Source organism: Pelodiscus sinensis, chromosome 12, assembly GCF_052426305.1.
Source record: "Pelodiscus sinensis isolate ZL-2025 chromosome 12, ASM5242630v1, whole genome shotgun sequence".
NCBI classification, from domain to species: domain Eukaryota; kingdom Metazoa; phylum Chordata; order Testudines; family Trionychidae; genus Pelodiscus; species Pelodiscus sinensis.
Genome location: NC_143063.1, coordinates 45,520,686 through 45,547,500, shown reverse-complemented (window position 1 = coordinate 45,547,500; position 26,815 = coordinate 45,520,686). Strand labels below are relative to the sequence as shown.

The following is a 26,815-nucleotide window of genomic DNA, read 5'->3' as shown; positions in this document are numbered from 1 at the left end:
TGCTGCCTGTTCCCATTCTGGGGGTGACGAGAGAGATCTCCCCCTGGCTTCCGGGTAGCAGGGTCCCAAGGGCCCAGAGCTGAGCTCCTGGCTAGCCGGTGCAGCGCGACCCAAGGAGACCTTCCCCTTTGGCGAATGCTGCTGCTCGGCTGCGTGTGAGTTGGGTGGCAATCAAGGGGACGATCATACGGAGGGCTGGAACTTGCGAACCCACATGTAGCCTTGGGAACCCTGCCAGGGCTTTGCTGCTGCTACGCTCCCTCCGCCACTGGGCAAGCCTGCTCTGCTGGCTGCTTCTGACGGTCCAGGCCACGAGCCCGAATCCCTCATTCCTGCGCTGTCCTGCAGCCCAGCCTCATGGAATCTGAAACTGTTCCCCGGCCCTGGGGGCTATTTCAGCCTGAGATCTCAGAGATCATCAGTGTTGGGACTCAAGTATCCGGGCTCCCAGGCCCGCCATGAGCCAATGTTCCCTGTAAGAGGGGCGCTTGTGCCGTCCCTCCGGAGAGATTCCAGTACCACCCACTGAATAGCTGGGTTTGTGTTTCCCCTGGTGGTGCACATTTGCACACGCCTCGGTGCGCATAACAAAATTTATTTGGCGCCTGGATGGAAACAATTAGAGGGGGCATTGCCCTGGGTGTCAGACCAATGAAATCCCTTCTCTTGGGCACCCCAGGAGCTGGGCTGGGCCATGACCGAGCTGCTCCCCGGCCCTGCAGGCTCAGCAGCCGCAGGCTCAGCCCGTGCACAAGCAGTGAGCTCTTCACACCCCTTCAGGGCCTTCCGCTGCAGGTGGCTTGCCCCTGGAGAGCCTCCTTGAGGCGGCGCCGCTCTCCCGGGGCTGGCTGTCGTCTGGCGCGCTGAGCAGGCAGTGCTGGGATTCGAACCGCGGGCTGTGGCGGGGGCCGTCTGTAGAAATGGAAACACCTGCTCGTCCCTGCCCGGAGCTGGCTGAACGCAGGGGGCTTGTGCTCTCCCGTGCAACTGCGACGCCTGTGAGGCTAACCCGGGGCCACGCCGGACAGGGTCCAAACCCCGGGTGTGCCAGTGAGATGGAGCGGGGGCCGGGCGGCTGCCAGACTAGCAGACGGATGATGGGGCTGGCTGGGGTTCAGCCCAGAGTTACGACCAGGAGAACGTGCCCAGATGCTTCAAGGGAATGCACAGCTCACGGCGAAGTACTGAGTGATCTGTCCCGTCAGCCCAGCCCCGTGGCTCGCCGGGAGAGGGAGACCCACGCCGTGCGAGGGCGTGATGTGAACCCGCAGCCTCTCGGGTGGGCCCCGATCCGGCCCGTTGCCATAGGAAGCGCTCCCCCTCCCCCTCCCCCTCCCCCTCCCAGCACACAGCCTGCACACGTGGCCAGAAAGCCCAGGGCTGGGGCTGGGGTCCAGGGCGAGGGCCCAGGATTGACACCCGGGGTCAGGGGGCTCTGTAGGCCCCTCACTCCCATTGATTTCCCCCTGAGATCGGCGTCTATGCACAGTACCTCTGGGAATCGGGCCCTCCCCTCTTTGGGACTCTGTTCCCCACCTGTCAAATCCGGCTGGCTCCCTGCTTAAGTGCGTTGGGATCCAGGAGGGAGCATGTCTAGGGGTTAATGTACAGCGTTCCTGCTGGGCCTTCCCCGTAGGACTGCTCCCGAGCCCTGGCTGCTGCGTGGGGCCCTTTGGCTGTTTACCTCAGGATCATTTCTCTCTCCAGCCCTGTGTGAGCCCTGCAGGCAAACCCTCGCTGGCAACTGTGTCACCCCAGAAATAGCAGGTGGGGCCGGATGCGCTCCTGATCCCATCCGGCACGGGGGTGCCAGGCGAGCTGGCTGGTTCCTGAAGAACTGAGGGCAAACTCTGTTAAAATTACTCAGAGGGACCGCCGGCCGTGTGCATCTGTAACTTTAAAACCAAGTAGTTCCATGGCGCCTTAGGGACTAACAAATACACATGTAACCTCCACCAGGCAGATTTGAACCTGGGACCTCAGTGTAGGAACCGCTACAGCTTGAGCTATAAAGCCAGCTGGCTCTTAGCTTAGGCTGTAGAGCGCCCTTGATCTTCTCTCTCGCTGGACGTGGTCTAAGTGCCACTACATGGGACAGTGAACCACACCCACTCGGCGTGTGGGTTACATATATATAATATCATGAGCTTTCCTGGGCAAAACCCACTTCTCCAGCGCCTCTGAAGGAGTGGCTTATGCCACAGGAGTACGGGTTAAAATTACTGAGCCGGATTCTGGTCTTGCAGGTGAATCCAGTTGCTCCGGATTTACACCGGTGGGAGATCAGTATCCAGCCCCGTGTATCTTACCTCAGCTCCGTAACAAAGGTCCAGAAATGAGTGGGTGGGGCTGCAGAAGAATTAGTAGACCCCTCTGGTTGAGCTAGTGCTGAATTTGCCTGCAGCGTGTTGCTCTGCTCTTGGTATCGCTTTAAAGTCTGGAGCTGGGACCTGGCACCGCGTCCCTCGCATTGCCTGAGGCGTCAGTCAAGAATTTCCTGATACTCACCTTCGTTCTCATTTCATCCTGTCACCTCCGATCTGCCCTGTCCACCGCCCTGCCTCTGAAGCGTCTCTCCCCTGCGATGCTCCAAGTGTGTTACCTCATCCCTGCTGTGTAATTTCTGCACCCAGATAAGTCTGGTCTCTGCGCACGGAGTTTTGCAGCTGGTACAGGCGCAAGAGCTGGTACAAGTGATGTAGCGCAGGTGTATGCAACGCCTGTCTTCAAGTTGCCTCCTCGCTGAAAGGCAGCCAGCTCTGGTGTGGGGCACGGCAGTTGTCCCGTGGAGACAACTACACAGAAGTCCTGGGCACCAAGGGCAGAAGAATACGGCCTCTGGTTGGAACTGCCGGGAAGGAATTTAGGCAGGCCAGATGTCCTGGCCTGAGCTGGACTCCAGCCAGAGCGGTGGTGTGAACACTTCTGACCTTGAACTCTTTAGACTGTGTCTGCGTCGCTGGGGATCAAGTGGCGGAACTGGTTCACGCTTGGTTATGACACTGCTCCCGCGAAGCGGCTGAAAACACGGGCTGCATCGGGCAGCCCGGCAGTGCCGGTCCTTGCATGTGCAAACGGGAATCGCTGCAAGCAGCGGGGACACCGTCCCGCCTCTGTATTTGGGCCTCGTCCAGCTGTTGCTGGAATATCGTGTCTAGCGCGGGTGGCCACAGCTCAGGAAAGAGGCAGATACATTGGAGAGGGGTCAGAGAGGGCTGCAAACCTGCCTTGTAATGACTGATTTGGGGCGCTCGATCTGTCTGGTGTGACGCAGAGACAGGGAGGGAGGGACTTGGTCGCCGACTGTAGGGACCTGCCGACTGTTGATCGTGGGTGTTTGACCGGGGCAGATGAGGTCTGACAGGAGCCAGCGGCTGGAAATTGAAACCAGCCAAATTCAGCATGGGCGGGCGGTGCTGATCTGTAAGCGTGAGGCACGAATCGGCAGCACCGCTCATGGGGGCCGTGGCGGGTTCTCCCACACCTGCAATTTGTAAGTCCAGGCTGGATGGTTTCTTCTGAAAGGTCCCTTGGATTCAGGCAGGAATTCATCCAGGGCCACCCCACAGCAAGTCAGATCATTGTGGTCCCTTCCGGCCTGAGAACCTGGATCGAGACCCTTATCTGGGCCCTCACCTGCCGGCCTGAGCTCCGGCTTGGACTGAAGCTCTGTCTACAGCTGCAGCGCTGCCGTTTTCACACGGTCGCGTAGCCACTTCCTACGCCAGGCACTAGGGGAGGGAGGGATTCTGCCAGGTAATTGGCCTCCAGACGGAGAGAACTTTTCTGTTGCCCTGGCCACGTCTACACTAGGGGTGAGGTGGGCTTGGCTGCCGTGCTCGTGGCCGGACTTTCTCACTCCCCTGGGTGGCGTTGCAAGGTCACTCTCGTTGCTAATCCCAGCCGTCCAGCAGTTACACTCCAGATCCGGGAGGCCCAGGAGTGTGTGAGACACCCACAGGCCCAGGCAGCCATGCAGGCCTGCGCCCCGTCCTCCACAAGGCACAGAGGGAGGTCTCTGCTGATGCTCTTGGCCTTATCCCCCGGCTGGTCTCTGCAGATGAGTTTGTGGCTGGGGAAAGGGAGAGCTAAGCAGAGCTGACTTCTCCCCTCCCCTGGGGCCTGGCTGTTGTCTCATTGCCTGCTCTGCCCTCGTTTCTTAACACCAAATGCTCTCTCTTGAATATTTGATGCCACTTTTAGCCGCTTGTGGCTCAGGCTGGAGGCCAAACTATTGTTCATTAAAGGGGAGATAACCCCAGAGAGAAACTTGGCCTGCCCAAAGGGCTCCCCTTGTCACTCCCCCGTGGTTGTTCTCAGGGCTTTGTGAGACCTATAGATCCAGCCACCCCCTCCCCTTGTCATAGCTAGTCCCCAAAAGGGAGCCCCTTTCCATCTCCCCTGCTCCTGCTGGCAAGGAAAGGAGTTGATCTCCTGTCGGTCCTGTCTTAAGGGGGCAGGCACCTCGTGAAGTCAGCCCCACGGCTCTCCTCTTGCACCGCCACGTGGGAGGAGTGGCACGAGGGCTGAGGCACAAGTTTATCTGATAGAGCCCCTCAACGGATGGGTTGCATGCCATGGGGGCGCTCAGGGCCACGGCGTCTCTGGGCATCTTTTGCAGAGAAATCCCCTCCGGAGAACTCCCTGGCCCCACTCGGTGGAGGAGGGGGAAATGCGGCGGTGCAGCCCTGCTGTGGAGCGGGCTAGGGGCTGCAGTTTGGTGAGTGGGTGGCGGATCTCCGAGCGCTCGTGGTGCCGAGCTGGGGTCTGAAGCATTTCCAGCCCCAGCGCTGGGATCGCCGTGGAAATAAGTGATTCGTGAAGGGACCGGCCCCTCACAGCAGGACACTCCAGGGCTGCCCCTGGTGGCGCAGTGGAGGGTAGGGGGGCTCTGAAAAACCTGAGGCCCCAGCTGACCCTGGGGTAGAGGCCATGAGCGCGTGCGAGCCACACCCACTGGCGTGTGCCAGCCAAACCCCGTGCAAAACCCGCAGCACTTGGGAGGCGCACGCTCAGGGCCGTGCAAACCCTTGTGAACTCAGGCTGTCTACACACTACGGAGTTTTGCAGAAAAACGGCCGTTTTCGCGACAAAACTTGAACATCCACACTGCAAGCACGTTCTTCCGCCAGAAAATCGGAAGAACAGAGGGGTTTTTCTGGCGTTGGTAACCCTCATTCTACGAGGAAGAAGCCTTTTTGCAAAAGAGCTCTTTCGGAAAAAGGCCTGTGTGGACAGGGGAGAGGGAGGTTTTTCAGAAGAAGAGGAAAGAGGAAAAAGCACAGGTGCTCTGGTGGTCACTCCGTCTGTAGCAACCACAGCTTACATGCGAGAGAGCGTCCATTCAGTCTGGACGCTCTGTCGACAAAGCAGATGGCTTTTTCGATGCCCTTTGGCAGTGTGGACGCTCTCTTTCGGAAGATCTCTTCTCTGGCTTGCGCGGAACAACCCGGTGCCACGGTACGCGCCATGTGTCAGTGTCCGTCCCACGGGGAGCAGAGCACCGCGTGTCTGGACGTACAAAGAGCTGCGTGCATGAATGGGCAGCACAGGTGGGCTTGTGCGGCGCCGCTTGGCATACCCTGTGCTCAGATCCGCGTCGGGTCGCGCAGATGTGTGGGGGGCAGCAGGCAGAGCCCTGCTGCGGGTGCTGGTCAGCGCCTGAGTAGCTCTTCATGCTTCACGCTGACTGCCAGGGGAACCAGGGGAGCCGGGCTGAGGGACCCTTCCCTCCCAGTGTTTTCTCAGCCACAAAGTAGGGCCACGCTGCAGCCACGTGCACCGATGGAAATCGGGCACAAGGCTGTGTCCATGGAGCAGCGGGGGGACCCAACTTGGCCAGCAGGCCAGGCCCAGAGCAGGTGTGGCTCCCGGGGAAGGCCTGGCTGAGCTCAGCTCTGACCCGGTGTAACGTGGTCCGGAGGCAGGGGTGAGGGGTGTAAGCACGGCTTTGTCCGGGGAACGCGCGTGGCGGCTGCACCACGTTACGGGTGCTAGGGTGAGTTTCCTGGTGGCTGGGGTGGGTGAGCAGGTCGCGGTTCAGAGGGAATCCCCCTGGGCCAGTGTGCGTGAGAAGAGCTGCAGCCGCACGGCATTCGGTCATTGGAGTTGCAGCCTGGCTCCGGCTGCGGGGGCCGTGCCTCCGAGACACTGAACCGTGGAAATCAGTCCAGGTTGGAGCGCTCTGTTCCGGCCCCCGGACTCTGTCCTTCCTCTCCTGCCCCCAGGCCTCTGTGGGATGAGAGCGCTGCCATTCACCTCCCTCCCATCCCCCCACTGGGCCAGGGAGCTAGGAACACGCCGAAGGCCATGGCAAGAATGAATGCGTTATGCAGCCTCGGCGCTCAGCTGAGCATCACATGCTGTGCATGTGTCCCGCGGCCCCCGCTGGAGGAGATGAGCCCTGCTCTGTCTGTCCGTCTGTCCTGCTGCCCCCCGCTGGAGGAGATGAGCCCTGCTCTGTGTCTGTCCGTCTGTCCTGCTGCCCCCCGCTGGAGGAGATGAGCCCTGCTCTGTCTGTCCGTCTGTCCTGCTGCCCCCCGCTGGAGGAGATGAGCCCTGCTCTGTGTCTGTCCGTCTGTCCTGCTGCCCCCCGCTGGAGGAGATGAGCCCTGCTCTGTCTGTCCGTCTGTCCTGCTGCCCCCCGCTGGAGGAGATGAGCCCTGCTCTGTGTCTGTCCGTCTGTCCTGCTGCCCCCCGCTGGAGGAGATGAGCCCTGCTCTGTCTGTCCGTCTGTCCTGCTGCCCCCTGCTGGAGGAGATGAGCCCTGCTCTGTGTCTGTCCATCTGTCCTGCTGCCCCCCACTGGAGGAGATGAGCCCTGCTCTGTGTCTGTCCGTCTGTCCTGCTGCCCCCCGCTGGAGGAGATGAGCCCTGCTCTGTCGGTCCGTCCATCCTGCTGCCCCCTGCTGGAGGGGGATGATACCAGCTCTATGTGTCTGTCTGTCCATCCTGCTGCCCTCTGCTGGAAGGGGATGATGCTGTTCTGGCGCAGGGCGGCGCATGGAGGCTAACCTTGCAGGGGTGGGGAAGGCCCAATGCACCCAGCTCTGGGGCGTCCTTTATTTGTTCACAAACATTTCTTTCCCTGGTAATGAAGAATTACCGAGAGGGGTGATTAGGGAATTCAGGCAGCCAGGGCGTGCCTGTGAGGAAATGCGGAGGCCTGCTGCGCCCGGCATTCCAGGGTGTAATTACCCCAAGGGGGGGAGGCGTCAAGGGGGAAGGGGGTGGGACTGGTGCTTGAACTGGGCCCCAGCAGAAAATTCATCGAGGCTATTAGCTTGTAATTACAGAGCAGCGAGGCAGCAGGCCCGGGGTCTGGTGTCTGTGCGGAGCCGGGGATGAAAGGAAGGAGTAATTATGAAATCGGCAGGAGGCAGGCAGAGGACTGATTAGTAATGCTTCTTGAGCCATTTATTGGGCAGGGGGGTGCAGCGGGATACAGATGCCTTACTGAATGGAGGAGAAGAGGCTGGCTCTCTATCGGCGGGTGCCTGGGACAGCTGGTGCGGCAGGGTGTGTGAATGGGGGAGCTACTGATTAACCCGCCCCGGCTCCGGGCGTGCAGGAGGGGTGTGGCAGCAGGAGCCGGCCTGTGCGCAGGCCTCAAAGTGCCCTGCCAAGGGGAGCTTGTGGCGTGGCCCAGGGAGGCGTCTGAGTCATCACGAGGCCTCACGATCCCTGGCAGCACCTGTGTGAAGGTGGCCCGGCTGGGGAGGTGGCGCTGGGGAGGTTCCCAGCGCTGGAGATGGGCAGATTCCTGGGCTCTAGGAGCTGCAGGGGGCCTCGGTGCCTGGCGCGTGCAGCCCCCCTCCGTCAGCCCCCTTTCCCGCGCAGGGGTTGATTCCCGGCTGTTAGGATAATGAATTTACATGAGCCCATCATGTAGACAAGGCTCCAGTCAATGGCTGAGAGCGCGGAAGTTAATAAATGCCTGTATAATAAGGGCAGAGGCGAGGGGAGAGGCTGAGTGCGCGGGCTCGCCGGGCGTCTCTCGAGGCCACCGGGGCCAAAGATTAATAAATACTGAGTGACACTCCAGAACCGCCGCCCTCCCCTTCCATCTTCCCCGGGAATCGGGCTGCTCGCGCTCCCTGCTCGCCACGGACGTGCCGCAGCTGCTCCTGCGCTAGCTCTTGCCTTCTGCAGCCTCCCTTTTTGAACGCAGACGCAGGCCCCTCTGCGTGGCGCCGTGCCGGGAGCCCTGCTCGCAGCGGGGCGCCGTCGCATGGGGCGGGCGCGGCAGGGGGTGAGGGTGCAGGAAAAGGGGTGTATGTGTGTGTGTGTGTGTGTGCGCATGCGCCAGGGGGAGCACGTGGCAGTCCCGGAGGAGGCTCTCCGGCCTGGCGGGTTAGCACTTTGCCATTGACACGCCTCTTGCTCCCGTGGCCAGTGAGCCTGCTGGAGAAAAGGAATCGGGGTTATAGAGGGCTCCGGCCCCCTCAGCCCGCCTGCTCCGAGACACGGGGTCTGCTGGCAAAAGGCAGCCTGGTTTGCCAGGCCGGAGCCCTGTGGGGAGGACGAGCCCTCCTGTCTGGCGAGGCTGTTTTGCGCACGGCGCAAGGAAGGGCCGAACGGCGCAAGCTCCGGCGTTTCACGGGTCACAGAGCCTGGGGTGCTCGCCCCTGGCCGGCTGGGCTGCCACACGGCACCAGGCCTCGGCCAGACTGCCATGGAGACGGACCCGTCCGACCTGCGCACGGGGGAGCCTCCGGGGTGGCCGGGGGACTGCGTGGAGTGGGGAGAGGCGCTGGGCCAGGCCTCGCCAGACTGCGTGTGGGATGTGCTAGGAGGTGGGGCCGGCTCCCATTCCTGCCTGGGGTTGCCGGGTTCTCTGGGCTCCCTCGTCCCGGTGATTGGCGTTCACGCCCCGGAGCCTGGCTGCTCAGCGTCCCAGAGGCTTGCCGAGTCGGGGACAACTCCCGTCCTCTCGCCGCCGTGCTGCCTGCGCTCCTGTGCCAGGGTCCGGCCGGGCCTGTCCCCGCAGAAGTGCTGCGGGTCGGGATTGAGGGGCATCGGCAGAACCGCCTAGCACCAGGACTCCCCCTCGTCCCCAGGCTGTGTTGGAGTCCATGCATTCCCAGCTGAGCCAGAAGCCCGGAGCAAAGTGATGGGGGCGGGCAATGGACTCCCAGCTCATCCGGGCAGAGGCCCGCCAGCCCCACGGGGTGGCCTCTCCCAGCGCTCTGCTCCGGGCAGCAGCTGCGAGGCTACAGCTAAGAGCCCCCCCTCACTCCTGCATCCGGCTGGGCAGTCCTCTGTGCCGCTCGCGCTAATGCTCGCTCAGCCCTCGGGTGTCCCTGGGGCAGCGCAGCAGCTCAGCCGGCTCCCTCTCGCGCTCTCCCCCACGCCGGCCTTGCGCCACGGCGCGGAGGACGCGGAGGGGTCAGACGCCTGGATCGATGCTGCTCCAGACACGCTCAGTGGAGCCTGCTGCTGGGCGCCGCGCTGACAAAACACCCCTGTTATCTAAAAGCCGCCCTGGCTAGTCCAGATCAGCTGGGGCCATGTGACTGCGCGGCAGCTGTTCGGCCGAGAGCGGCAGCCTGTGCGGTGTGGGAACCGTGCCTGTGCGCCGCTGCTTTGTTAGATAAGCTCCCCGCGCGGGCTGGGAAGAATGGGGTTTCCCTGCGCGCCGCCTTCGTGAGAATCCACCGTGGGCGGCGGAAACGAAACCCCCCAGCCCCGGTGCCTGGCAGCCCCCGCTGACGGAAGCCGGGACCCACCCGCCGGCCTACGCGCTGTAAGCTCTTTGCTTCTCCCCTCCTTTCCCGGGCAGGGGGCCGGCCACCCTGGGTGTGGGGCATTTGATTCATGGGTCTGGGCCTGCCTCTCTGGTCGGGGCCGTGTGGCGGAGGGGACAGGAGGGGCCGCGCGACTCCACAGGCCGAGGGGCGGCCGGTCCCATCGGGAGGGTTTCAAAGACTTTCTTGCTGTGGGCTGAAATCCTCTTGGGTTGGGAAAGGGGGAGGCCTGGTTGCTCCCGCAGGGTCCGATCTTGCGGATTCTAGTGGGGCGGCAAAATCAGAGGTCCGGCGAGCTATTTTGTGTCACCTTGGATCTCCCCCCCCCTCCCCCCCCCGTAATGGCGATTTCGGGAACAGGCCCGAAAGTCCAAAGGCGCCTTTCTGACCAGATCCTCGCTCAGATCGGGGCTGCCCGAGCCTCCTGAGACAGTCCTGGTTGGGGTCTGGCCCCCAGCCTCCCCTTGGGGCAGGGCCGCGCCTCCGTCTCCTCTTGCTTTCCTTGGACCCTGGACTCTTTTGGGACGGGTTTCCACCGGAGGGGGCGGGCGGGGGCGCGTCAGGCGCGTGGTGAGCTGGGCCTTGCTGGGCTCGGTGTGGCGGGAGGGTCCTTTTGGAGCTGGGGCTCTGGTGACTTGAGGGAGCTTGGGGGGGTTCTGCAGGAGTGGAAGGGACAGTCCGGGGGGTGGAGCACAGAGGGGGGGGGACTGAGCTGCCAGGGGAACGTTGCCATGGAAGTTAGGAAGCTAAGGGGCCATGGGGCTGTCGTCTCTGTCAGACGGGGCGGCCTGCCCCTCCGGAGCGGGGCGTGGGGAGGGTAACACAAGTGGGAGACGCGCCCGGAGAGACGGGGAGGCAGACGGCCCAGGTGCATGGTGAGCTGTGGTGGTCGAACACAGTTAGACTGAGCTGGGGGCGTGCGCAGGGGCCTCTGCAGCTGAGGCCAGGCTAGCTCACGGGGAAACTTCCCTGCAAAAAAGGGGTCGGCAGCTCCCTTAAGGAGACTCGCAGAGCCCTCCCCTCCTCCCCCCAACTGCCGGGGGCTGCCTGGCTGGAGATTGGGCAGCTGGGAGACATGGCTTCAATTCCGATTGCCTTTGGGGCAGTCCCGTCCCCTTCCCTGCCCTCGCCGCCACCTCTGCAGAGGGGAGGCTGACTTCGCAGCGCGCCCTGAGACCTGCGGCTGGGCAGCCCTGCATGGGGCCAGGGTGGGCGGCTGCCCTGGGGGCCAGTTTCGGGCCAGGCTGCCCCCTGTCCCGGCGGGGCTTAGCGACTCTCGGGTGCCTGACGCCTTCGCTCCTGGTGACCTGGATTGTTCTTTTCCTTGTTTCAGGCATGAGCCATGAGCCAAAGTCACCTTCCCTAGGAATGCTCTCCACAGCGACCCGGAACACAGCCACCGTCAGCCCCCTCACCCCTTCTCCTCTCAATGGCGCCCTGGTGCCCAATGGCAGCCCGGCGGGCAACAGCTCCTTGTCCGTCCCGCCCGCGCCCTCTTCCAGCTTCGCCGCCGCCCTGCGCAAACTGGCCAAGCAGGCAGAGGAACCCAGAGGTAAGCCAGGAGCCGGGAGAATGAAATGACTCCCGGGGGCGGGGGGGTGCCTAAGACAGAGCGCACCAGGGCCGGAGGGCGGCTGGGGCCGGAGCTGACCCCAGGCGCTTGCAGCACCTTACTTGAGGCAACCCTCAGGCTTCAGGGCACAGGCGAGTGGGGGACAGGAAGGGATTTCCCTCTCCAGTGCCAAGCACAGCACCCGCCGCGGGGGAATCAGTCGTGGCACGTGGTGGTGGCGTTACTCCTCTCTAGCCTCTTTTGCCCCCGGATCTCAGAGCCCTGAATTAAGACTCCCAGTGCCCTGCTCCCAGTGAGGCTAAGATAAGGGCTGTAAAGGGATCGTATCACCCTGTGCTGAAATGCAGCCGTCTCTGGGGTGGGATATAACTGCTGTTTACATAGGGGCCACTTACCCGTGACTGAAATGCAGCCACCAGTGGAGCGGAATAAGGCAGCGGTTGCACAAGGATTCCTCCTCCCACCCCCTCCTCGTGCAGTCCCCGCCGGTGGGAAATGCAGCCGTTTTTTACACAGAGGTTGTCTACCCCAGGCTGCGATGCAGCTGCCTCTGGGGTGGAGTGCGGCGACTGTTTTGTACAGGAGATGCAGCCATCTCTGGGACGGAGGGCAGCAGCTGTGTAACGGCCCGCAGCAGCACGCCGTGCAGTCTTGTGGGATGAGGGGCGGAAACGCTGGTCTGGCTGAAGTTGAAGGGGGATTCTGGGTGGGCAGAATGTTACTTGCCGGGATTAACCTAGGTACAGCACGCATCTCAGAGTCTCTGGGGGAGAGGGCCCCTATGCTCCCTCGCCCCTCGGGCCTGCAGCTACTGCACAGGGATCCGCCGTGTCAGCTAGGTCAGCAATGCAGTGGGAGAGAAAGGAGTTACTGCCCATCACCCTAGCTTCTGGGCGCGTCCCCATCATTGAAAGGCCAGCTCAGGCTGCAGCAGCTGCCATGCACCCTATTACCTGCCCCACCCGCCACTTAAATTTAGCGGCGGGGGCCAGCCATCTGGGGGGGGGGTCAGTCCTGGGGAAGCACTCGGAGCTCAGGCCTTGGGCGGGCGGGCGCTCCGATCCCAGCTGTGAAGAGAAGGTGCAGGGGGAGCCGTGGCTGCTGTTCCCGCTCGTCATGCACAGATGACTCTGCTCTGCGGGAGGCTCCACTCTCAAAGCAGCATCTGCCGTCTAGAGCAGACAGCAGAACCCAGATCCCTCCCCCGCCTGCTGTCCCCGGCCCCGTTGCCTGCCCCCCCCCCTTCTGGCTGCGCCACGGGGGGCCACGGGGCCTGTGCTCCCAGGTGGCTTTCCCTCACCACGGCACCGGGGGGCAGGAGCAGGGGCCTCGGGCAAGCCACGGCGCAGGCAGCCATGTTCCCGGGGGGTGCCCTGGCGTGGCACCGCGCTGCCCCAGCGAGGCCAATGGGACCGCCGTGCCGTGCCAGCCCCGAAATGCTGCCCCCTCCCCACCCGAACGGAAGAAGCTAGCCCAGCAGCTTGTCCGCACCCCTCGCCCACGGAGCGAGGCCGGGCTGAGTGCCACGTCGCCACGCCCCAGCTGCCACCCCTCCCCAGGCCTGGGGCCCACCTCTCACGCCAGCCCAGGCGGCTCCTGCTGGGGCCTGTTTGCTTGTCTCCGTGCCAGCCTGTTTCCCCTGCCGCCCGAGCTTTCCCTGGATCCCGGCTCTGCGGGGGAGGGGAGCTGGCACCGGAGAGGAGGTTATTTTCCAGACCTCACCCAGCTGGCTCTGCGGGAGCCACCCTGGTGCCCTGGGGGGGGGGTGCGCAGCAGGCCTGGGCGCCCCTCCTGCCCCCGCTGGGCAGCTATCTCCGGGCCGGCCGGCTGGGGAGCAGGACCCTTGTCAAGCCGTGCCAAGCCTCGTGCGGGGGCCGGGGTTGGGCCGTCCTCCGGCCTGTTCCAGGATGGCACCGGCAGGCCTGAGATTGGGTGGGCCAGGGGGCAGCGGTGAGGTTCAGAGCCAGGTTGGATTGGGTTTGAATAGCGGGGTGGGCCTGGCCTGTCGGGGGGCTCAGTCAGTAGCATTGTGGATGCAGGGGTGGGGACCCAGGAGAGACCCTTGTACCATGTACCGCGACTGTCCCCAGAGTCCAGACAGCACCCCTGCGGAGGGCATCCCAGTGGACTGTAGGGCCCCTCCCCATGCCTCTGCTGTCCCCTCCAGCCCTCCTGCAACCCTCTAGCTCCTGCAACAAGCCCTCCTCCGCCCTAGGGTGGCAGGGCTTAGCCGTGGGCCTACCCGTGGCCTGGAGTCGGGGCAGGCAGGCCAAGGGCCCTGCGGAGATGGGGAGTGGCATTTCACAGTGCCTTGGGCAGCACAGCCTCAGGGGATCCCCTGCTGCCCCACGCCCTGACTGGCAAGGCTGCTGGGCCCACTGCGAGCCCTGAGCCCTTGGCTAATGCCACGGCAACAGCATTTAGCAGGCCCCCAGCCAGGCCTTAGATTGCCCCCTCCCTGTGCTGCCCTCAGCCGCCCGCTCTCCTCTGTCATGCCCAGCGCCATGCCTGCGGGCGGAGCTCGGTGACTGGCTGGGTGTTGGGGCTGGGCTGTCGCCGCTGCCGCCTGGGAAAGGCACCACAGCCCACTGGAACAGCCCTTCCAGCGCCCGGGAGCAGGGATGGCGGGACCCTGGTGCTGGTGGAGCCGGCTGCCCTGACTGATGGTGGGCTGGAGCTGCCAGGCTGAGCTGGGGCAGACGATGAGTCTCTGGAGAGCAGAGGCACCACAGGGCGGGGGCAGAGAGGGGAGGAAGGGGCCGCAGGGCAGAGGAACAGGTGTGGGGGCCGTGTCGGCCCAGATCTGGGTGCACTGCCGCCCACGCTGGGCAGAGATGGCAGGGAGCAGGTGGGATGGGGAGTTGGAGCCGCCTTGTGCCCGCTTGTGGACGCCATGAGGGGGTGGGAGGAGCTGGCTTGCACCGCCCCCTCGCACTCACGGCAGGCCCGTGACACGCCACGGTTTTCCTCCTCTCGTTCTGATAACTCACAGCCACGGTTTAGATTCTCCTGGGGGGTTCCAGCCGCTCCAGCTCTCCCCTGGCTCTTTGCGGGGCCAGCGGAGCCCTGGGTTTACGAGCCCCCTTCGGAGCCGCGGTCTGCGCCTCCATCTCCCGCCCCTCCCTGGGAGAGCTCCCTCGTGGCCCGCTGCTTCCCAGGCTAATGGCTGCGCTCGGCAGCGTGTCCGGAGGGGGCAGTGTAAAGATTCCGTTCCGAGGGACGGCCCCAAGTGCCATCCCCCCGGAGAGCGCGGAGGAGAGACGCCGGCCCTCCCTCCCTCCCCCCGCCACGCTGCTCCGCTGCCATGCTTCAGTGAAGTTTTATTTTTCCTGAGGCTCCTCCGAGTGTTCGCTCACCAGCCAAACTGCCCTGCTAATCACCACGCCGGCGACTGCTGGGTGCCGGCCTGGAGACATGCACATCTGAATGGGTTTCTCTTTCATGGGCTATTTCACGGGAACCCGGCCAAAGGCAGCGCGCGGGCGCCAGCGGGGGAGGAGCGCAGGTAGGAGTTAGAGAAAGAAGTGGGGGGCTGTGTGGGGGTAGGGAGAGGCAGCACTTCCCGGCCCCACGCTCCGGAGTCTCATCCATGCGGCTCGGTGCCAGGTTTGGAACCGCAGTCGGGGAAAACACAGACCTGTGACTACCTCGCGGGCAGCGCTCCTTCGCTGGCTCAGCTCGCGTGCTGGCCTCCCTGCTGCAGCTGCAATGGGGCACGTGGTGCGGCTTCCTTCCCTTTCTCACCTGGCGGCCAGCGTGCCCGGCTGCTTTCACGCCTCGGCCAGGACGTGCCGTTCTGTGAGAGGGGCCCAGCGGGATCCCATTCGACTTACTCCAGTAAGTTCATTCCTTTCGCCGGAGCTCACTGGACCCGCATTCCCCTGGGCGCCGTCTGGCCGTGTGTGTCTGGGCGGGCGTAGCCACGCCGGGGGTTGCTGGGCCCTCTTTGGGCGGGAGCCCCAGAGACCAGGAAGAGCCGTTGGTGGGCACCTGTTGTTACGTATGTATTCCAGGCAGGGTGGCTCGTGCGCGATGCTCCCGAGGTGCGTAAGCCTTGTCCATGCAACGGCGGGCTGGGACGGAGCGGAAGTCTCTCCCCCCCCCGTCCAGGGCAGCCCACCTGCAGAGCCCCCTGGCGCCCCACGGGGAAGCGTAGGGTTTCGTGACAAGCGCACGGAAATTGGACCCGTGTGTCCACGGCGAAAGCCCCTCACCTGGGTGTGAAGCTGCTGTGGCCGGAGGAGCCCGGCGGAACCGCGAACTCTTCTGCGTGTTCCCAAAACGTGGGGGAAGGGTCCGGTCCTTCGAACCCACGTGACTTAAAAGGGAGACTTGGCAACAAGCCAGATGTGCCCTGGCGCGACAGGCCGGGCGCGTGGGGCGCATTGCGGCGCGACCGCACCCAGGCGCACACAGTGCGGGGCTCGGCCCATCCAGCAGGGAGCAGCCGGACACACAGTGCCCAGCCAGCCCCATGGGCTGTCCCTTTTCTTCCCTCCCGTCTTCTTTCCCCTGCTCCGGCCCGTTGTATGCCCCCTTTTCCCATTGGGATTTCCCTCTCTCCGCCATTTTCTCCTCATCTCGGAGACGGCTCCAAACAGGCTACCCCCGGCGAGTAGAAACCACCCAGCAGTGCTATCGGACGGGGCTAGCCGAGACGGTCTGCTGGCTGGTGGCCTCAGCCTGCCCTTGCCCCCAGACTCCCTCCCTGTACCAGGCAGCCAGCGCTGCTCACAGAGGCAGCACTCGCGGTGCCAGCCGGCAGGGCTCGGCCTGAGGGAGCGTCTCCCTGGCTACAGAGGGCCTTGCCCTGAGGAAGCCAGCTTTGGAGCGCTGGCTCCCTCAGCAAGAAAGCAAAGCAAGCTGCTCCGGCCGCCAGACGCTGCCCTGCCTCCTGCCAAAGGTCCCCAGGGTCGCAGTGTTCTCCAAGCCTCATCCGTTCCTTCCTTCCTCGGTACCCTGCACCCCAGCCATCACCCAGAGCTGGGCCCGGCTGGGGTAGCTCCTGCCCCCCTGGGATCGCTGGCAGGATTGCTGCCGTGACTCTGCCTGGCACAAGGGCGAGCAGTCACTCCCGTGCTCCCGCCGACTGATGCCAGAGCATGGTGGCGGTGCCGCCGGGGTGCCAGGCTCGGCGACTGAGCCAGAGAAGCCGGGTCCCTGGCCTGCCTTTCTTTCTCCACCCCCTCACCTGGGACGAGCCTCGCTAGCCTACGGGCCACGGGCTGCCAGGCCCGGCCCTGGTTTAGGGAAGAGACGGGCGTCTGCGCCGCACAGAAATCCCAGCACTGCCACGCGCACCCCAGGGGCAGCCGGCTCGGGGCTCGTCTGCCTTGGCCGTGCTCCTCGGCCGAGCCACGCGCCAGTCCTCAGCAGCGCGTGGCTGGCGCGCGTCAGTCCCCGGACCCCCCCTCCCCGCCGCCCGTTTGGCAGCCCATCTGTTTCCTTTGGGGTGGGGAGGGGGATTCAGTCATTGCGCATCATTTGCTGCTGCCAGCAGAATTTCTCACGGGGAAGGGAGTGAAAAATGCAGACAAGCGTCAATCTGGCTGCTCCAGGCTGTGTCTTGCCATACGGGGCGGGGGGGGGGGGGGGAGTTGTGGGCTGCCAGTGGCAGGGGAGATCTCTCTGCCCGCCCATTCCTCTCTGCTTCCTGCTCCGTAACATTGTGCACTGGCCGGCCGGTGCCCAGAGACCAGCCTCCCACGGACACAGGGCCTGGAGCGGGACAGGAGGGTTACTCTGGGCTGCAGAGGGTCACTCTGGCAGAGGATTAATGAATAATTAAGGTGGGAATTGCCCGTCCTTCCGGAAGAGAACATTAATCGCACGGGAACCCTGCCTGGCATAACGGGAGCTGGTCGGCGGGTCCCTCCCGCCCCCACCGCTCCCACCCAAAGCAAAGACTCCCTTGGCAAAATGCTGGCGACTTGGCCGCCCCATTTTCCTTCTCTGTCTCCTCCTCCGCCCGTCTTGCTGCTTAGCCCATCAGCAGCGACATTAGTGGATTCTGACATTGATTTCCTGATGCTTGAATTTTCCTCTCCAGCGCCAGCCAGCCTCGCCAATGCGGTAATTTTCCTTTGCAGCTCTCGACAACGCTCCGCGCCCGCAAATTGGGCTCCTAATAAAAAGCTGCACATTTTCTCTGTTGATTGAGATTTAACTACTGTATAATTTGATTGCCGCATCCTTCCCCGTCTTCAGCGTCCCCGCCTGCCTGGGTTTGGGAGACGGAGCGTCTCCTAGATGTATAATAGATGAGCTGGGCTGGGCCGGGAGGCTTGGGGGAGAGAGGAAGGGGGTTGTTAGGAGAAGTGCGGGGGAAAAGAGCCCGGAGAGCCCGGGGGGCGTTTGCCTGGCGGAGGCAAGGTGGGGTGTTGCCCTCGGTGGGTGCTAGAGGCCGCGGGAGGAGGCCCGGCGCTCTAGCTGCTGGAGAGTGAGACTCAGGTGTTGCTTGGCTCACCGGAGACATGAGTCAGAGCAGCTCAGCCCCTACCAGGAACGGCGGAAGGTCCCTAAAAGGGGGGGGGGGGCACCTGGTCCCCGAACAGTGGTCTTGCTTCCTGTGTTGCCCCTTCCTGCAAGACCCACCCGCACCCCCACCCCTTCTCCCTGGGTCCCTGACTCACGCTACCCCTTCCTCCAAAGCCCCACTCCCACGCTGGCCCCACCCCACCCCTTCTCCCCCAGCCCCTGCCCTCTCTACACCCCTTCCCATAAGGCCCTGCCCCCAACCACCCCTTCTCCCCCAGCCCCTGCCCTCGCTCCTCCCCTTCCCACAAGGCCCCACCCCCACCCCACCCCTTCTCCCCTAGCCCCTGCCCTCGCTCCGCCCCTTCCCACAAGGCCCCACCCCACCCCTTCTCCCCTAGCCCCTGCCCTCGCTCCGCCCCTTCCCACAAGGCCCCACCCCACCCCTTCTCCCCTAGCCCCTGCCCTCGCTCCTCCCCTTCCCACAAGGCCCCACCCCACCCCTTCTCCCCTAGCCCCTGCCCTCGCTCCTCCCCTTCCCACAAGGCCCCACCCCACCCCTTCTCCCCTAGCCCCTGCCCTCGCTCCGCCCCTTCCCACAAGGCCCCACCCCACCCCTTCTCCCCTAGCCCCTGCCCTCGCTCCGCCCCTTCCCACAAGGCCCCACCCCACCCCTTCTCCCCTAGCCCCTGCCCTCGCTCCGCCCCTTCCCACAAGGCCCCACCCCACCCCTTCTCCCCTAGCCCCTGCCCTCGCTCCGCCCCTTCCCACAAGGCCCCACCCCACCCCTTCTCCCCTAGCCCCTGCCCTCGCTCCGCCCCTTCCCACAAGGCCCCACCCCACCCCTTCTCCCCTAGCCCCTGCCCTCGCTCCTCCCCTTCCCACAAGGCCCCACCCCACCCCTTCTCCCCTAGCCCCTGCCCTCGCTCCGCCCCTTCCCACAAGGCCCCACCCCACCCCTTCTCCCCTAGCCCCTGCCCTCGCTCCTCCCCTTCCCACAAGGCCCCACCCCCACCCCACCCCTTCTCCCCTAGCCCCTGCCCTCGCTCCTCCCCTTCCCACAAGGCCCCACCCCACCCCACCCCTTCTCCCCTAGCCCCTGCCCTCGCTCCTCCCCTTCCCGCAAGGCCCCACCCCACCCCTTCTCCCCTAGCCCCTGCCCTCGCTCCTCCCCTTCCCACAAGGCCCCACCCCACCCCTTCTCCCCTAGCCCCTGCCCTCGCTCCTCCCCTTCCCACAAGGCCCCACCCCACCCCTTCTCCCCTAGCCCCTGCCCTCGCTCCGCCCCTTCCCACAAGGCCCCACCCCCACCCCACCCCTTTTCCCCCCCAGCCCCTGCCCTTGCTCCGCCCCTTCCCACAAGGCCACGCCCCCCACTTGCCCTCTCTGCCCCTCCCCCCATCACTTGCCCTTACGGCTGGTAAAATGTGAGGTGGGGGCACGCCCTGGCCTCCACAGATATTTATTCACATCACGACGCCACCCCGGGGGGCTCTGTTCATGTCCGGGAGGCCCAGCCTGGGAGCTGCCGTCAGGGCTGAGACGAGCGGGGGAGGCCTATGCTGCAGCCCAGCCCTCCTTCCTCTCTCTCACCAGCCCCAGACTGACCCACACCGGGCCCCAGGAAGCCGCTGCCCCATCCCCGCACAGGATGCTCTGTCCAGCCACCCCTGCTGCCCACTCGGCTGGAATTGCTGCCGGAGCGCGTGGCCTAAGATTTCTGCCGGGGGTGCCGTGCCCGGTGGGGATGGGAGCGGCCTGGTTTCTCTTGCAGTGTCTCTCTCTCCCCCCTCGGAGGAGGAGGCCAGGCAGGCTCCGAAGCGGTGGGGAAGGCGGGTGTGTGAGCCCTCCTCGCCGGGAGCCAGCAGCAGGCAGAAAGCGGGAGCTGCTTAACATCGTTAGCGATAGCAAATGGATGTTAATTGAGTTCCGGGAGCTTGGAGATTCAGCACAGAGTTCAAAGTCGGGTTTTTTTTTTTTTTCCCTCTGTGGTGTTGGGCGAATCCGTTAAAGGGATATTAACCTCCAGGAAGGGGGGGTCTGTGGTGTGAGCCGCAGGGCCATGTCAGAGCAGACAGGGCCCTGTTGACACAGGGCAGCTCCCGGGGTGGGTTGCTGACCGAGCGGCATTGATCCGACGTTGGCCTGCGACTCAGGAGCACTGGGGTCACCTGGGCAAGCCGCTCGCCTCTGTTTGCCCTCCTGCTCTTTGCCCGCTTAGCGCGCCAGGCGGATGGGCCGTCTTTGTGCAGCGCCTGGCACGGCAGGGGCCGGGTGTCTCCGCTGGAGCCTCTGGGGTTTACGGTCACGTAGATGATCGGCATCTTAACAGAGCCGCCCACTCAGGGCGTGGGCCGTGCGGGGCCTCCCCCACGATGCCACTGTTCCCCAGGAGAGAGACGGCCACGCCCGACCTCGCTGCGTGGCCGGCCCCGCCGGATGACGCTTTTCTACGAGAGCAGAGTCATTAAAAACAGCCCCTCCAGCCCCTGGTGTGATCCCCCAGAGCGGGCAGGCGTGTCTGACTTGGAAGGAACGTCCCTACCGCCCGCAGCCCGGCCGCTGGGGCAGTTTCAGCTGGTCGGTGGCCTCCCCTGGGAACCCTGGAAGGCTTTGCCCGCGCAGCTGCCTTGGATTCCCTGGGCGCTGCCTGGCTATGGCTTCCCACAGGGCAGGGCAATCCGACCCCACGTTGGCCTGTGTGGGGACCATGGGGCCCCAGGAGGCTGCTGGCCTGGCGCACAGCGGTGCCTGTCCCTGCCCTGACCCGCCCAGCGCTGCGGCCCATGGCCACGCCAGGCAAGCAGCAGCGCGGGATGGGAGAGCCCAGGCAACGCAAACCCTGTGAACGTGGCAAAGCCCTTTGTCCTGACTCAGTCCTGCTGGGTTCTGACCTCTCAGACGTCAGACCGGCTGCATTAGGAGCTGACCCGATGGACTTAGGCTCTCCCCCCGCCTCTGACAAAGCCACCCCTTTGGGGCCTGTCTGCTCTGCTCTGACCGCCTGCGGCCCAGCCCCTCACCTGTCACACTAGGGATGTGAACGAGCAGGCGAGTAGATGATTAACCAGCCTAGGCTTCTCCCTTCATCTTCTTGACTACTCGCCTCCCCTCCCCGCCACTTGCTGCCTCTGTATCAGAGGCAGCAAGTGGGCGGAGCAGGAGCCAGTGCTGGTGGGGAGCCGGCTTAAAAGCTGGTTACCCCCCCCCAGCACCGTCTCTGCGGTGCCACCTTCCCCCCCGCCGCACTGCTGCCTCCGTCACAGAGGCTCACGATAGGCAGAGCCTGCTTCGTCCCTCAGCAGCCTCTCTTCATGAGGAGCTTGGACCCCCCTCCCCCGTGAACAGGGGCTGCTGCCACCCCGCGCTGCTGCCGGCCCCACCCCCGGGGACTGTCGAATGGTCGTGTAACTGCTAAGATTTCATGCGGTTCGTCGACTCTCCTGTTACCTGCTATCTGACATCCCTGGTCCACACACAACCCTCAGGTGCAGCGGAGAGGGAGGAAGGAGGCACAAAGAAATCCCCTCAGTTGGGGGGCTGCGACCTAGGCTAGGGGCCGGGGGGTGCTCTCCCTCAGGCCGGGAGCTTGCTGAGGGTGCGAGCTAACACGCCCTCCGGTGCCTTCCCCTGCGTGCCCAGCAGAGAGAGAGACGAGGCTTCCGACGAGGCCTCCCCCAGCTCACAGGTACGGATTGTCGGAACCAGGGCCCGGACATCAGCAGCGGTGAGGATGCCGTAACGGCGGGGGGGCGGCTCGCACCTGGGCTCGGCTCACCCTGGGGGCTGACCAGCCCGCTCGCAATCTCTTCTACGCCTGGTTCAACAGCTGCGCAGGGACGTTAAGGGACTTGCCCGAAGCTGGGCATGAACCCAGGGGCCCTGGCTCCGAGGCCCTTGCTCTGTCTCCGGTAAGGAGCTGGAAAACAAGCGTGTCTTCGGGGCGCCACGTTCCTTCCCGGCAGATGGTGCCTCGTTTTGCTCACAGCTGTGCACGGCTTTGCTGGGGGGGGGGAGGGGAGAGACAGCACGGCCGGCGGGGAAGAGAGGGGGCTGCTTTGCTAGTGAGTCATTCCTACCTCAGGCCTTTGCACTGTCCAGGAGGCAGGGTCCCCCAGGCCTTGGCTGGGCAGAAATCCGCCCTTCTTCAGCCAGGAGGCAGCATGTTCGGAACGGGAGGCGCAGCGTCGGGGAGGACGGAGAGACAAAGAAATCCCCAACGTGCAGCCGAGTGTGGGCTTCTCTGGGTTCAGATCTCTGGTTTCGTCTTCGTCTGCGGGGTCTCAGCTGTTAATTACATTTGCCTGTCAGCCTCGCCGGCTAATCTGCTACCGCCGAGCGGAAAGCAGGAGGTCAGAGAACAAAGGTGACACCGTCACACTGCGCCTCTTGTCATCTCCAATCCAGATTAGTTTCATTGACTAACTCCTGGCTGAATAGCCCCAGTTAATTAGAACGATCACAAACCCGCCCGTTTAAAGCCACACAGCGCGAATTAAGGTTCTGAAGTAAGACTTTAGCTTCATTAATTGCCCGGCTCATTGTGACGGTATTGATTGTGAACGCTATCGCGTGGTGAGTAATGGCTTCCCAGCTCAGAGGGGATTAGGTGCTAATTGTTGTTGGCCTTGCGCTGACAAGATAGACCTCAGAGGGTGTCAAATCCGTATCGGCTGCCTCCTTTGTCACGGGCAGCCTTTCTCTCCCCCACTCTCTCCGCCACAGAGCTCGGGAATAATTAACGGGGCACCGCAGCTCATAATGCCTCCCCGCACACCGCCGCTGGGTAAGCTTCCTCCGCTCGTCCATTTCCCCCATCCCGAGCCTGCCCGGAGAGCCACGCCGGGCCCACATGCAGCAGGTCTGGTGATCTGCTGCTTATCCATGTCCCAGGTGGCTCGGCACCAGGGTCCGTGCCCTCTGCCCCCACGCCGAGAGGCTCGCGGGCTCCTGCGTTGCCGCTGGCACTGGTGCAGGGGGAGCAGTTATGTGAGGGAGCCCCCCGGGGAATTGGGGGAAGATCTTATCCTGCCGCCCATCACCGTGGCCTCTGGCCCCTTCCACAGAAACGTGGCGTCTGCCAGGCCCCCGCCCTCGCGGGTACTTAGGTGCCGAGTTCCCATTGCACTCGGCGCATGGTGAGTTCTTTCGCCTGCTGAGCTTCGTTTCTGACGTCAGTCCAGCCTCGTGGTCAACCTGGTAGCTGAGGGTGCCTCGTGCAGCCAGGGCACCATTAGCGACCAGCTGGGGGGTGGGACCAAGGGGCAGAGCCTGTCACCTGTTTGTATCCTGCCAGGCCGGTCGGGACCCCGATGGCTGAAGGCACCTGCAGCCCCTTCCCACCGGGGAAGCAGCCATCTCGCGACGCCCGTTCTCCGAATCGGGGCTAATCAGGACTGAATTCCCTAAGGGATGCAGAGCCGTTACCTGCTCTGTCTCAGAGCGGGAGCCGCCGTCGTCTGGGTCAGCACCACGGCGAGGAATCCCAAGGCACCTTAAAGACTAACGCATCGATTGGGGCACACGAAAGCTTGTTGAACCTCAGACAGGTGGAACATCTCTAGTCCGGCACCCTCGGGACCTGACCAATGCTGAACCAGACAATTTGCTGGACCACAGGAGGTTGATCTTATCCAGCAGCATGACCAACACTTCCACTGCGTACTGGGCGCTTAGAAGACACGGAGGGGTAAATTGGAGCTAAATAGCAGCACAGAACTCTGAGAGCCAGGCCTGGTGGCTGCAGACAAACTTTATGGGACCGCGGGAAACTTGGCCACGCCCATGCTAAGTGGTCATCCAGCGAACTGAAATCATGCCAGACCAGGGAAATTGCCGGACCAGAGAGTGCCGGACTAGAGAGGTTCAACCTGTAGTCTTTAAGGTGCCACAGGACTCCTTGTTGGACGGACTGCACTGGCCTTTTGCCCATTTCCACCAGCTGATAATCGGGCCCCTTGTTGACTGGCGGAGCAGAGTGCCAAGGACTGACGGGGCACCAGACATGAAGCGCGTGGGCAGAGCGACGTGGGGTCACCCCCGCCCCCAATCCCGCTGCTCAGTTGGTAAGCGGGGGACTTCTGTCCCCAAGGCCGTAAAGCAGGCGCCTTCCAGGAATTCGGAATTCTCCTCTCCCGGCACTTGGCCCGTCCTCGCGCATTTTCACGCGCTAGCAACTTGCAGCGAAGCACATGATGAGCGCCGGGTGCCCTAGTTAGCATCCCATTTGTATTTCTGGCCCAGCCTTGCTCTTCTACGTGCGTTGCGCTCGGTTCTTTTCATTCCACGGCGAAGGGTTTATGTTTCCCTTGCAAATATCACTGGCATCCCCGGGGCGGGTAGCGTTTAAAATACAGCTGTATTATGCAAATAATGCCAGCGCCTTGCCCAAGGGCTACAAGTGCGGCTCGATGTATCCGGACGCCTGCGTCTGCAAGCGCCCCTGCTCGCTCTTGGCAGCCTCAGCCGCGGGGCCTGGCAAATTTCTCTTGAAAGAAAGTAGCCGCCTTCTCGGGTGACTGTGCCCCTGCCTGTGTGTGGCACCCTGCTGTGCGTGCTTGGATCCCCCGTCGCCAGAGCCACCGATGCATGGCCATGCTGCTCAGTCAGCCGGGCTGAGGGCTGGAAAACTCTGTGCGTTGGCTGGGAGTTGGACTATCAGGACTTGCAGGAAGCTTTGCCTGCGTGCAGGGTCGTGTATTGTAGAGCCGAGCTCCTCCCTGTCTTGGTGCAGCTCCACGTCCTCTTTCCGGTCCCCTGCAGAGATCCTGGGAGTGTTTGGGGTTCTGGCCAAGTGGACAAATACACCCACCTCCCCCCCCGGACATAGCGGCAGGTCAGATGCAGAGAAAACGTAGACGGCCTGATTCTGGGAGGCACCTCAGTGGCAGGTCTGCGCCTCTCAGGATCGGGCCGCCCATTGTTCCTTGCCGCGTGCGCGGTGCAGAACCGAACCCAGAGAGGGTGCGTCTACACGGCACTCGGAGCTCGAAATCAGCTTCGGCGTGTGAGCTACGCAAATGGCGTAGCTTATTTCGAGTGTGTTTCCAAATAGCAATTCCGTCTACACCTCCTGGAACGAGGTTGGCAGGGACAGTCAGAAGAGCGAGCCCGTTAGAATTCGAAATAATGGGCTTGCTCAAAAAGAGACAGAATAGCTATTTTGGGATGCCGGAAGTATCCCGAAATAGCACCGCAGTGTAGACGTACCCGAAGAGACCCGGTGCCCCTGGAAAAGACTCCTGTTCTCAGCCACAGGGAGAGTTCAGTAGCCTAGCCCGGTGTTAGAAGGGCCTGGAATCGTTTCTGAGCAGCGATAAAACTCGTCGGTCCCTGAGTCAATCTAAAGGGAACGCTAATCTCCATGCTCGAAGGAGAGCTTCTTGTGCGCTAGCAGTGTTTGACTGCACCAGTTCACTAGTCAATAACTTCTTGGCCTAAGCCCAGCCAAAGATGACAGCAGCACAGTACAATTTACAGCGTGATTTATCTTTTTGCCGAGGGAAAATATGTAAAATGTTCAGAAAATCCCCCGCTGCCTTTGTGGAAAGTGTGTCAGCAAAGCTGCTTGTATAGCGGGAGTAGGGAATTTCAAAATAAAAGATTAGGTATGAAAAAAAATCTCCATGCAGTAGGGCGTTGGGATGGCCACTGCGGCGGTCAGGAAGGAATGGGTTTCCTCACTGGATGAGCATGGCCCTGCTAGTGGGGTTCGTTGTGGGTCAGGTTTTTGCCTCTAATCATAGAATCATAGGACTGGAAGGGACCTCGAGAGTCCAGCCCCCCGCCCTCAAGGCAGGACCAAGCTCCGTCTACACCATCCCTGACAGATGTCTGTCTAACCTGTTCTTAAATATCTCCAGAGAGGGAGATTCCACCACCTCCCTTGGCAATTTATTCCAATATTTGACCACCCTGACAGTTAGGAATTTTTTCCTAATGTCCAATCTAAACCTCCCCTGCTGCACTTTAAGCCCATTACTCCTTGTCCTGTCCTCAGAAACCAAGAGGAACAAATTTTCTCCTTCCTCCTTGTGACACCCTTTTAGATATTTGAAAACCGCTCTCATGTCCCCCCTTAATCTTCTTTTTTCCAAAGTAAACTAATGCTGCAGTAAAAGCCCCCACCCGCATCCTGTGCTCGAGGGTCAATAGGGACCTGGTGGGCTGAGGGGTAGACCCGGGGAGCCAGATCTCAAATGATCCCCCCAGCATATCCCTGAGGGGCGGGGCGGTAGGGGGCGTGCCGTTCTGTGGGGAGGGCACGTCGAGCCAGGGCACGTGAGGCGAGGTGCAGGCACGCGAGCGGGAGAGCCGGGCGCTCCCTCTGCAACCAGTCCCGGCGCTGCTGCGGTGCAGCTGGCGGATTCCGGGCACGCCAGCGCACTGAGCAAAACTGCCCTGCCCCGGGACACTCTCTGGTTCCCACAGTCTTGCCACCCATGGAGATGGCGGAACAGCCGCTCACTACCCTAGGCTGCCCATCGCTGCTTTAGTGACCTCCTCCCGCCGGGGCCGTACCTTTTCACGGTGCCGTATTGCACGAGCACCAGAGGGGCACTGGGGGGAACGTCGTGGCGCTGCAAGAGAACTGCCCGGAGTGGGGTGTGACGGCGCGTTGGGGTCCCCGTCTCCTGCACCCCCGAAATGGCATGAACAGACTCCACCAGCCAGTAGAATACAGATGGTTTATTGCTCCTCCAGAGTATGGCACAACACAGATGTAATCTGGTTACAGGAACTGGGGCTAAGAGGCCTCAGTGCCCCCCTTGAGATAGGGGAGTCCCAGCCCCCCTCCCCAGCTCCTTCTCCCCTGCTTTCCAGACAGGAACTAACTCTCCTCTTCCAGCCCTGCCCCCAGCCAGGGCCGCATTCCCCCTTCCTTTGTTCCTCTCCATGGGGGGTGACTGGTCAGACAGGTTGAGACCTTCTTTGCATAATGACTCATGGCCTGTCCTTCTGGGCCGCGGTACCCACGGCAGCCAGTGGGGGTTACCCCAGAGCCAGCAGCGTAGAAACCAGCC

At 63.1% G+C, this 26,815-nt stretch overlaps 1 protein-coding gene across 9 annotated transcripts in view; it reads left to right on the top strand.

Moving 5' to 3' along the window:
- The window catches only part of GSE1 (Gse1 coiled-coil protein), a 342,537-nt gene that overhangs the window by 279,872 nt on the left and 35,850 nt on the right, over positions 1–26,815 (top strand). For 8 of the 9 annotated variants that reach the window (XM_075939940.2, XM_075939941.2, XM_089781531.1 and 5 more), the window contains exon 3: positions 11,079–11,297. The exons of the other annotated variant lie outside the window; for it this stretch is intronic. In XM_075939940.2, the coding sequence (XP_075796055.2) occupies positions 11,079–11,297 (219 nt within the window). The remainder of the gene's footprint in view (positions 1–11,078; positions 11,298–26,815) is intronic. 9 annotated transcript variants of the gene reach the window in all.